Source organism: Megalobrama amblycephala, linkage group LG4, assembly GCF_018812025.1.
Source record: "Megalobrama amblycephala isolate DHTTF-2021 linkage group LG4, ASM1881202v1, whole genome shotgun sequence".
Lineage (NCBI taxonomy): Eukaryota > Metazoa > Chordata > Actinopteri > Cypriniformes > Xenocyprididae > Megalobrama > Megalobrama amblycephala.
The window spans coordinates 22489573-22502325 of NC_063047.1; the positions used below are offsets into that span (position 1 = coordinate 22489573).

The following is a 12753-nucleotide window of genomic DNA, read 5'->3' on the forward strand; positions in this document are numbered from 1 at the left end:
TTATCAAGTGCAGGTCATTTTTTAGGATTCTTTAGCTAACCTAAGTCTCTGAGATCCTAACACCTTGCACTTCTGGAGACTCCAGGTAGGTTGCAGCTCTGGAAAATGGTGGCGCTGGAGACTAAAGGGTTCCTGATGGTTTCACACTTAATTCTTCACCTTAATTCTTAATTATTTTGCAGTTAACATGTGTCTTTTCTTTTCCACCTGTTTTTGTCTGACCCCGCTGACCCAATGAGCATTTTGCTGTCCCTTGGTCATGCTTTAACTTTGCAATTTCTAGTATTGCATTAGTATTGCGTCCTTCTCATGAGTATTTAATAATTTTTGACTTTTCAGTCTGAGTTAAATCTCTTTTTTGGCTCATTTTGCCTGTAAAAGAAAACTTACCTAATAATTCTGCACACCTGAATATAAGGCATTTTTCATTTCCAGCCTTCATGAACAATTATATATCACTTATAAATGATTAAAAACAATATTAATAGTAGTTATTAAGATTGATGTGGATTGGAATTGGTAAAATGTGCTTGGGAAAAAAATATGATCAGAAAATCAACTTGCCTAATAATTCTGCACTCCCTGTAGTCTGGTGTCCCAATACTTTAGTCCATACAGTTTAAGTCTCAATGTTTTAGTTTAAACTCTATTGTGGTATTTTCTGCATTATGGCTAAATTGATTTTCACATTCTCAAAAAATGTGACTTGTTTTAGTTTTTTTCCTTAAATACATTGTGCTTTTTTTCTGCATCCCGGCCCACTTGTAGACCGTACACCAAAAGATTGCTCTGTATTTTAATATTTCCCATTCGTTTCCTAGTTATTTTAGGGCTAAAACAAAATGGAGTGACTATATGGAGAACATTTCATGTACAATATTTTGTTTGTGTATGTTCAGATAGCAAATGCCACAAAATTCACCAAGTTTCTTACCAAAATCATTTTTTTTTTTTTTTTTGGTCGCTAATGCCCAAATAGTATCAGAGGGTTAAGTGAACACTACTTTATTAAGGCTAAAACACATTTTATGACAGCAGTCTTAAGAGCATGAATACTGAAACACAAGCAAGAATCAACATTTGCATGTATTAAAATAAATCATTTTAAAAATGTAACACCAAAACAAAGCTATACAGTAAAACTTAAATTTAACACATTTACACCAAATAGGTATGGTAAATATCGCAATAATATTTTGAGATTAAAATCCCTAATTAAAATCATTCCACCTGGCAACTGGTGGCTCTTCAGTGAACAAACAACATCTTCAGACAGACTCCTCCGAAGGATTAGTCACACTACAAACAAGATTTTTTTTCAGACTGCTAGGGGCAATTAATTTAAGACTCAATGAAAATCTGAAAAGATTTTATTACTTGTTTTTCACAACACACAAGATATTCTCTCCTAATTTCTCCAATTTTGTCTCAGCATCCTCTTCAGGGTTGAAGTCTCCATTCAAAATCTTGGTATCTGTTAACATGGAAACAAAGTTTGTGCTTTTTGCTAAACAAATAATTTACATATACATAATTTGGAATTATGTTAACATGGATATGTATTAGGGAGTGGCTGTTGGGTGGGAAAAAAAAACAAAAACAAAAAAAACATTTTGCAACATAAATGTATATATTTTTTTTCAAAGAAATATGTTGTGATTGATTTGTGGTGGTTGTTTTAGTCTAAAATGTAGCTGCTATATTTTTATTTTATTACTGTTTGTATAGTCTATTAGTTGGGTCTCCTGACCTTGTATCATTATAACAGTCAAATATTACAGTATGCTTTCAGATTGTCAAAACACTATCATTATTATTTCATAATCATTTCACATTATCCCTCTAAATGGAGGGATATATATATACACACACAGTACAGTCCAAAAGTTTGGAACCACTAAGATTTTTAATGTTTTTAAAAGAAGTTTCGTCTGCTCACCAAGGCTACATTTATTTAATTAAAAATACAGTAAAAAACAGTAATATTGTGAAATATTATTACAATTTAAAATAAGTGTGTACTATTTAAATATATTTGACAAAGTAATTTATTCCTGTGATGCAAAGCTGAATTTTCAGCATCGTTACTCCAGTCTTCAGTGTCACATGATCCTTCAGAAATCATTCTAATATGCTGATTTGCTGCTCAATAAACATTTATGATTATTTTCAATGTTGAAAACAGTTGTGTACTTTTTTTTTCAGGATTCCTTGATGAATAGAAAGTTCAAAAGAACAGCATTTATCTGAAATACAAAGCTTCTGTAGCATTAAACACTACCGTTCAAAAGTTTGGGGTCAGTAAGAATTTTTATTTTTATTTTTTTGAAAAGAAATTAAAGAAATGAATACTTTTATTCAGCAAGGATGCATTAAATCAATCAAAAGTGGCAGTAAAGACATTTATAATGTTACAAAAGATTAGATTTCAGATAAACACTGTTCTTTTGAACTTTCTATTAATCAAATAATCCTGAAAAAAAATATTGTACACAAATATTTTGTACAATTGTACACATTAAATGTTTCTTGAGCAGCAGATCAGCATATTAGAATGATTTCTGAAGGATCATGTGACACTGAAGACTGGAGTAATGATGCTGAAAATTCAGCTTTGCCATCACAGGAATAAATTACTTTGTGAAATATATTCAAATAGAAAACAGTTATTTTAAATTGTAATAATATTTCACAATATTACTGTTTTTTACTGTATTTTTAATTAAATAAATGTAGCCTTGGTGAGCAGATGAAACTTCTTTTAAAAACATTAAAAATCTTAGTGGTTCCAAACTTTTGGACTGTACTATATATATATATATATATATATATATATATATATATATATATATATATATATATATATATATATATATATATATATATATATATATATACATACTGTACTGGACTGTATTGTATATATATATATATATATATATATATATATATATATATATAAAAAACGAAAATTTTTGTGTGTGATTTTGTCATCCATTATTCATATTATTATTTATAATTATTTTATATAATATTTTTTTGCCATTTGGTTCAATTAATTTGAGGTAAATAGAATAGATTTTTTTTTTTTTTTTTTAAATTTAACCTGGCAAGTCAACTTGTGTGCACACAGCTCCCATGCTCTCTAGATTTTTTTTTATTGATAACCTTATATTAACTATAAGGTTTTTGCTTGCATGCATTCCGGTCTGTTCTGTTTATGCAGTTTTGCATAAACTATGACTACCTTGTGAATTGACGTCCCCAGGAGGTCCCCAGGTTGCCACCTTGTGGATAAACCAATTACCACAAAAACAATTAAATGCGCATGTATGACCTGTGCGTACAAGTATGTGCGGTTACAAAAATCCGGCTGTGGTGCGTGTACAGTACGTGCATACTCTTCTGATGATGAAATTCGCATCACGCACACTGTACGCTGACCCTCGGGTAAAAAGTGAACTATACTTTGGGCTTTAGGGTTAACTTACAATGGTAACACTTTACAATAAGGTTAACTGGTTAACATTAGTTAATGTATTAACTAACCATTAACGTTAACGTTAGTTAATGAAAATACAGCTGTTCATTGTTCATGCTAGTTCACAGTGCATTAACTAATGTTAACAAATACAACTCTTGATTTTAAAAATGTATTAGAAAATGAAGAAATTAACATTAACAAAGATGGTAACACTTTAGAATAACTCACGCTATGAAGCATTAGTTAAGCATTAGTAAATAGTTAATTCATCATTTATAAAACATTAATAGACATTAGTAAGCCATTTATAAATACAGCTATAAATGCTTTGTTCTTGATTTATAAGCATATCTATAATGAGTTTAATAATTGTATTTTCATACTTTATTAATGATCAATTTATCATTTCTAAATTATGTATTACATTATTCACAAACCAGTAATTTAGGAGTTGTCAGTGGTTCATAAGATCATTTAGGAAGTGTAAGTAAATGATTAATAAAATATTTAAATGTACATTTATGCATCTTATTATTTAGACATATAGTATTAGTTACTCAGTGTGTTAATAAATGCTTCATTAACATATTCCTAGTGTCAAAACTTCCTCGGTACTAACTTTAAAACATTAGAGAACAGCAGTGCAGAAGATCACTGAACCTTTAAATCTCATTTATAAAAGCTTTACAAAGCATAAATAGTCCTCACTTTAGATGAGCTCACAAAAATAGTTAACGGACTACTTCTAAATGTTTTATAACTACCTGAATTAATCATGAATTGCAGTAGGAATATGTGTTAATAAAACATTTACTAACACACTAAGTAACTATTACTATGTGTCTAAATAATAAGATGTATAAATGAATGTTTAAATAGTTTATTAATCATTTACTTACACTTACTAAATGAACTACTGACAACTCCTAAATAACTGGTTTGTAAATAATGTAATAATTTAGAAATGATAAATTGATTATTAATAAAGTATGAAAATACAATTATTAAACACATTATAGATATGCTTATAAATCAAGAATAAAGCAATTATAGCTGTATTTATAAACTACTTACTAATGTCTATTAATGCTTTATAAGTGATGAAATAACTATTAACTAATGCTTAACTAATGCTTCATAGTGTGCAGTTATTATAAAGTGTTACCACAAAGATTAATAAATGCTGTAGAAGTGCAGTTCATTATTAGTTCACTAATTAGTTAATGTAGTTAACTAATTTTAACTAATGAAACACTGTAAAGTGTTAACCTTATAATTCTCAAGCCAACATACTATTCTCTGATTTAAACTTATGTTGGCTTGGCAAATCCAACATACTGATCAACATACTGATCTACTATTTAGGCTTATTTTTATTATTCTTAGACCAAATTTGTTACAGTAAGTCGTCCTAGAGCTTTCAAATTTGGCACAGACTTTCAGGATGGTCAGGACTGGATATGAAAACTAATCAGGCTAGTGATCTATCTATCACTAGCAAAGTGTATCTACTAGCCTAGGACATGCTAAAAACATGCTAAAAAGTGCTAGAAAAGTGTTAGCAACTTAAATTTGGAAATTAATTATTAACTCTTAAGATAAGATAAGATTTTCCGCCATTTGACAATGCATTGATGTGTTTTTCTGGCAATCCATGTTTTCAATGTTATACAGTAGGGGGCGCTGTTACGCATCTTTTGAAATAGTACAGCATCTCCAGATCCAAAAACAAGTGAAGATGATGATCTGCGTAAACCAGATGGAGTCAACTGTTCATGATCAGATGCCAGATTGTTATGCATCTTCTGAAACAGTACAGCTCCAGATCCAAAAATAAGCTAAGTGGATCTGTCATAGATCCATCATGTCAATATGGACCAAAAAACTCTGAGGAATGTTTTCAGCACCTTGTTTTCCTTCAGTGAATCACACTGTCGTAAATACTCCAAGCGCAGCTCTGGACTACAACGACTACAACGACTACAACGACTACAACGACTACAACGCTCACCAGCGCAGTAGTTTTGCAAATACAGTACAAGAAATCTCGATGGAGGTGGGTAATTTTCGAAATTTTCTTATAAAGTCATAATGTATACATTGTTTTTGAATTACCGTAAAGCATTTTGTCACTCTCGCGTGAACGTGAACATGAGGCGAGATTGTGTCGGGTCGGTGCAGCTCAACTTGCAAGTGCTGTTTTCTGGCATAGAAGTGCCAGAGGGGGTTAGTGCATGCCTCAAACACACCGCTACAAGTCAATCATAAAAACTATTTATGAAGGTAAAAAAAGTTACTTAGTTGTGCTTTAAAGGATATATGAAAAATGCTGTTTGAAAGTTGATCGGATCGACACAACCAGTCACAAAAACAAACATGTAGCCAATCAGCATTAGGGGGCATATGACAGTGGAGGAGAGAGAACGAGCAAAAGGGGGATTTGAAGAAAGACTGCAGAAAGAGAGATGGGGGACACAACACAAAAGAGAAAATCTCATAAGAATATCACTGGAAAATGAAGGGTTATGATCAGGAAAGAGCTTTAGGACCCGCGTTAATATTAGAAAAGTTTTCGGTAACACTTTAGAATACTGATCCTTCATTAATGAATAACTACACAGGAACAAATGAGTAATGCATTATTAATTCTCTAGTAACTACTATTAACTAACAAGTAACTCTGATTAATGAATTAGTAAGTAATAGTGCTCAGTTAAAGGTGGTAGTTCACTATTAACTAATCAGTAACTACTGTTTTTTTTCATACCTCCCAGAGAACTACTAAGAACTACTATATACAGGTTCGTAATTAATGTGAATAATGAATAATGTATAATTAATTCTAGAGTAAAGGCCTTGGTAACCCACTAGTAATGACTGAAGTATTACCAAATACTTGAGAAGGAATTACTAATTATTTGGATCAGTATTCTAAAGTGAAAAGCATGATAACTCTCTAGTAACTACTGTAGTCATTGTAAACTTTTGAGGTTTTTGTAAAGTATTGGATAGTAATAACTCAAGAGTTACTATATAACTCTAAAGTAACTACTTCTTTTGGATCAGTATTCTAAACTGAAGATCATAGTAACCCACTAGTAATTATTTAAGTGTTACTACATCCTTCTAAAGGAACTACTAATTATTTGGATCAGTATTCTAAAGTGAAGATCATGGTAACCCACTAGTAATTACTTAAGTGTTACCAAATATATCATAAGGAATTACTGTACAAAAACATCAAAGGTTTACAAAGACTTCAGTAGTTACTAGAGAGTTATCATGTTTCTCACTTTAGAATACTGATCCAAATAATTAGTAATTCCTTCTTAAGTATTTACTAATACTTCAGTCATTACTAGTGTGTTACCAAGGCCTTTACTTTAGAATTATTTATACATTATGCACCATTCATGTTAATTATGAACCTGTATATAGTAGTTCTTAGTAGTTCTTTTAGAGGTATGAAAAAACAGTAGTTACTGATTAGTTAATAGTGAACTACCACTTACAACTGAGCACTATTACTTACTAATTCATTAATCAAAGTTTATTGTTAGTTAATAGTAGTTACTAGAGTGTTTTTTTTTTTTTATTTTATTTTTTTTTATTTAACCAGGGGAAGTCATATTGAGACTAAAGTCTCTTTTTCAAATGATCCCTGGCCAAGAAAGGCAGCACTTAAAAATGTATCAGCACCCCATAAGCCATACAACAACACCTAAGGACAAGAGTTAAACACAACAACAAACAAAATATAACACAATATCATAATCAAGACAAGCAGAAAACAAAACAGAACAGCAGCCTATATACAATCACACTTATAGCTGAAAGTTTCTGTGACATATAATTTAAAATCTTTAAGAGATATAATAGTGCCTAGCTTCAACTGTTTTTGCAAAGCATTCCAGGTTGAAGGGGCATTGTAACGGAAGGCAGTTTTACCAAATTCAGATTTTACAGCAGGTATAATAAAAAGAATGCTATTACTTGATCTGAGGTTGTATCTATTATTTTCTATCAAAGAAAAAACTGATAAGTAAGAAGGCAACAGTCCTATCACTGCCTTATAAATAAAAATAAGCCAGTGATGCTGTCTACGAATTGAGAGTGGAGGCCAACCTGATAAACTGTACAAAGTACAATGATGTGTAGAATATTCAGCATTAGTAACAAAGCGTAAAGCAGAATGATAAATAGAATCTAGTGAGCATAAAACAGACTTTGCTGCATGCATATACAGAATATCTCCATAGTCTATAACAGATAAAAATGTAGCAGCAACAAGTTCCTTTCTTACTTTTAAATTAAAACAAGCCTTATTTCTATAACAAAAACCCAGTTTAACTCTCAGTTTTTTTACCAGGTTGTCTACATGGGGTTTAAATGTGAGCTTTTCATCTAGTAAAAAACCCAGATAATTATAACATGACACTCTTTCAATTTTCTGATCATATAGAGTGATAATTTGAGGCAAATCTTGTAAATTGCTGGAGTGAGTGAATAACATAAATTTTGTCTTTTTAGAATTAAGTACCAATTTCAATTTAAGTAAATTATTTTGTAGAACTGTGAAAGCATCCTGCAATTTCTTTAATGCCTCATATTAGTGTTAGTAATGCATTATTCATTTGTTCCTGTGTAGTTATTCATTAATGAAGGATCAGTATTCTAAAGTGTTACCAAGTTTTCCAACGCTGTTTTGCGACCTTGTTAGTGCATCAGAGTTCGAGTGGAGTGGAGTGGAGGGGGTGCTAATTGTGGGTCTCCCTCGATAGAAATCACGTTCCGGGGGAGGAGAAATGGGAATGCGGGGGCACCGTGATGCGACCGCAAAGGGCACTTTCACTTTCGGGATCAAAGAGGCAGGGGCTCAAGCTTTAGTCTCCAGCGCCACCATTTTCCAGAACTGCAACCTACCTAGAGTCTCCAGAAGTGCAAGGTGTCAGGATCTCAGAGACTTAGGTTAGGTAAAGAATCCTAAAAATGACCCCCACTTAATAAGAATCACAAGCTGAAGTGTTACATCTTATACATCTTCCAGAATCTGGCAGTAAGTTTTGGAAGATCATTTTTATGCCATATCTGCAAGGTGGACTTTTCAGGATAGGAGATGGACTAAAAATGAACCAGTATTCATGTATTTTACAACACTTCAACTTGTAGGTTGCAGTTCTGGAAAATGGTGGCACTGGAGACTAAAGGGTTCCTGATGGTTTCACACTTAATTCTGTTCTTAATTCAAACTTAACACGTGTCTTTTCTTCTCCACCTGTTTTTGTCTGACCCTGCTGACCCACTGAGCTTTTTGCTGTCCACTGGTCATGCCTTAACTTTGCAATTTCTAGTATTGCATTAGCATTGCATCCTTCTCATGAGCATTTAAGAATTTTTGACTTTTCTGTCAGAGTTAAATCTCTTTTTTTGGATCATTTTGCCTGTAAAAGAAAACCTGCCTAATAATTATGCATCTGAATAAAAGCCGTTTTTCATTTCCAGCCTTAATGAACAATTATATATCACTCATAAATTAATAAATACAAAATTAATAGTAATTATTACAACTTGCCTAATAATTCTGCACATCTGAATAGAAGGCGTTTTTCATTTCCAGCCTCCATGAACAATTATATATCACTTATAAATGAATAAATACAAAATTAATAGTAATTATTACAACTTGCCTAATAATTCTGCACATGGTGTATATATATATATATATATATATATATATATATATATATATATATATAAATAAATAAAATCACACACACACACATTATATATTTTATATAATATATATATTATATATATATACACTGTCACCACAGAATGTTGCTGATTCAATGAAATTAGAATTTTCAGTAACACTTTACAATAAGGTTCATTAGTTAAACAATTAATATATTAACTAACATGAACTAACCATGAGCAATACATTTGTCACTGTATTTACTAATCTTCGTTAACGTTAGTTAATGAAAATACAGTTGTTCATTGTTTGTTCATGTTAGTGTACAGTGCATTAACTAATGATAACAAGATTTTAATAATGTATTAGTAAATGTTGAAATTAACATTAACTAAGATTAATAAATGCTGTATAAGTGCAGTTCATTAATAGTTCATGTTAACTAATGTTAACTAATGAACGTTATTGTAAAGTGTTATTGAATTTTCCTTATTATTTGCAATCTAGTATTTATACTTTTTTTATTGTTTTTATTATTGATTGGATAGTTCAGCATGGAATAGAATTTAACACACTATGCTTATTTAATATGTAAAATGAAAATAAAAGCTGTAAATCAAGCATGTCAGTCAGTTCTTTACCTTTATGCTCTTTGGTCTGTTCTGTGTGTTTTAGCACTCCCTTCTTGGCTTCTTCAAACTGTTTCTGTTCAGTCAAACTTTTATTGAGCACTTGACTGAGCACTGACTCTCCTTCTCCCATTAAAAACATGCTTTTAAACTTATTATACAGCATTGTGGCTTTGTCCATCACATCCTGGCTGGCTTTGAACTTCCGGATCTGTAAAGACAGTATAAAACTTTGATTTTGTTTCAGTTAATTTTTTTAAAGTTTGTTGTTTTTGTAAGTGGTGTGCAATAGTAATTAATACACATGACAACTGTCCAATGTTGACCCAAAAATGTTTTCAATCATACCTTTTTAAGAGTAGCTATGAGTTCACAGTGTCTCTGAAGATGCTGAGTAGTAATATGCAGTGAACCCAACTCATCCAATGCAACTAAACATTTTCTCACATCCTAAGAATGGAGAGAATGTGCATTTGCTTAAATGCCCAGAATTAAAAATCAACAACAAGGTCAATACATTTATTTCAAAAAGAGCATGAGCAAATTGTTCTAAGAACTTCGATATCAGTCTATCTAGGTGTCAACTGATTGCAGAAATAAGGTTGAAAAGCTATATACAAGAATGTTAGGCTGCATAAATTAGTTCAGCCAGAATCGGGAATACCTCCTATAACACCCGATGTACTTGTTGCATCATAAGAAGAATGACATCTACGCTAATATTAGTCTCTCTGTTTATCCCGAGGTTAACCGTAGTCAGCCGGATCTGGGCCGTATCCAGATCTAATGGAGGAACTGTGCCTATACACGAGCACAGCCCATCCCTGATGTGTCAGCAGAGATTGTATCAACTAGCAGGGATGCAAACACATCAGGGGATTTAAGATTGTACATTTTAATATAAGAAACAGTACTAATAAGTTATATGCTAAATATATATTCTTTTAAGATTAATTTAAGATTCTGGATAATCTGGATTTTTTTTAAAATACAGATCACGGTTCTCTCACAATTCTGAAAACAAAACATTAGACAACTAAACAAAATAACATGTAATTACTTGAGGTTCTGACAAAATGTTCTATTTAATGCTATAAATGAGTCTATTTAAATGTCTAAAATATTATAAAAAATATTTACTATTTCAAATGAATTCATTGTGTAATAAAATTGTTTGAAATTAATGAATGAAGACTTGTTTCTTCCAGAGTTTTTAAACAAATCTCTATCAAATACATTTTAAAAGTCACTGGTCGCCACCTACTGCCATAACAATGTAATACAATCTTTATTTGAAGCGTAATGTTAGTTTCAAAGGTCATTTACTCATTTTGATCGCTTTTGATCAGTGTTTATATCTGGCCAGGGTCTGCTAAAATTTGGCAGATGTGCATCATTGTTCCGAGGTGGTTCTTTCCATTTTACACTGGGGTTATTTACTCCAAATTATTATGTTTCTTGGGTCTGCACTATTCCCTTCAAAGCAAACTTGTGTGTTGTGTTGAAGTAAGCCAGAAATGCACAGATGCTGCTCAATTCGGCTATATTTAATATTCATATTGACTTATGAGTTGAGTATGTTTGCTAAATCTGCACAGATTACATAAACTTTGCCAGCAAACTGAGTGAACATAATTTGTGAAACATAACCCGCCAAATTGCCTAGTGATTTGACACTGTTACCCTCCACAGATGATTTTACAGGTAAATGTTAATTTCAAACCCTGCCATTATGAAATCACACAGAACATCTTGTGTGTGTAAAAGCAAAATGTTTAAATACGCTGGGTTATGACAATATAGTATAGTAGAGCTCAACTAGTTGTATTCGTTGGCAAAATGGTAATGCTATTTTTTATTTTATTTTTTTTGGACAACTTAGAAGACGTGATTCCCATGATTTAATTTACAGTGACCCTGTCCAAAGACTGTCCTCTCAGGCCCCAGATAAATTTAGATAACAGCTTGATGAATCCACTCTTCAACCAGATGGAACTGGATTAAATATTTTGAATGTTCCGATCCCATTCTGACTTCTGACCTGTAATGCTGCCTGAATTATAATCATGCACTGTTCGTTTGTTGGCCAGAGGAGAACTGGCCCTCCAACTGAGCCTGGTTTCTCCCAAGGTTTTTTCTACATTCTGTCACCTGTTGGAGTTCGGGTTCCTTGCCACTGTCGCCTCTGGCTTGCTTAGTTGGGAACACCTAGTATTCAACAATATTACTGATCTGCCTGCATTGACACCATTGTATGCAAACTGAACTGAGCTGGACGATGACATCACTGTTTTCTCTAGAGCTGCTGTATAAATAAATTAACTAAATTAATAACTAATGATTTTTACAATGGAAATTAATCAATACTGAACTTAAGTGGGACAATGACATTTTCTTCTATAGCTTCTATAAAAGAATGAAAAAAACATTTGAACTGGAGTCTGTACTTACAAGGTTATCGATCTTTAAAGATGTTTTAATCTCCCCATGCAACTTATGCAGTCTGGCCTCTGCAGAAACTTCTATAGTTGAAGAAATGAAAAAGTATAATTACAATTAGATAATTAGGTGATTATCTAAGGGCTGCATAGCATTTCCTCATTTACTGTATTGTCTTACCTTTTCTCTTGTCACCTTTTCTATCATCTCTCTTTCCATCTTTTCCTAATCTGCAAAAAAGAAAATCAGACAAATAACCATCATTTTTTTAGACACAACTGTACACAACACACAACCTGACACAACCATGCTTCTAGAGCAGGAATTCATGTTTTGCTTTGCTATTTAAAATTAATGTTAAAAAATGTTACAATGTGATATTATAGGGGTGAAAAGAGTACTGAAAAAAACAAAAAAAAACAAAAACTAAAATACTGCTATTTCCCAAAAAAGAATTTAGGGTGCACCGTAGAATTTTAAAAAAAAAAAGTATAATCAACATGGTT

General features: G+C 31.8%; 1 protein-coding gene across 7 annotated transcripts in view; it reads right to left on the reverse strand.

Moving 5' to 3' along the window:
• Nucleotides 1-1352: 1352 nt before the first annotated feature.
• The window catches only part of psip1a (PC4 and SFRS1 interacting protein 1a), a 150930-nt gene continuing 139529 nt past the window's right edge, over nucleotides 1353-12753 (reverse strand). For all 7 annotated transcript variants that reach the window (XM_048188364.1, XM_048188367.1, XM_048188360.1 and 4 more), the window contains 5 exons: nucleotides 12428-12477; nucleotides 12260-12330; nucleotides 10157-10258; nucleotides 9821-10019; nucleotides 1353-1474 (listed from right to left, as the gene is read on the reverse strand). In XM_048188364.1, coding sequence (XP_048044321.1) covers nucleotides 1374-1474; nucleotides 9821-10019; nucleotides 10157-10258; nucleotides 12260-12330; nucleotides 12428-12477 — 523 coding nt within the window. In that variant the 3' untranslated portion in view covers nucleotides 1353-1373. The remainder of the gene's footprint in view (nucleotides 1475-9820; nucleotides 10020-10156; nucleotides 10259-12259; nucleotides 12331-12427; nucleotides 12478-12753) is intronic.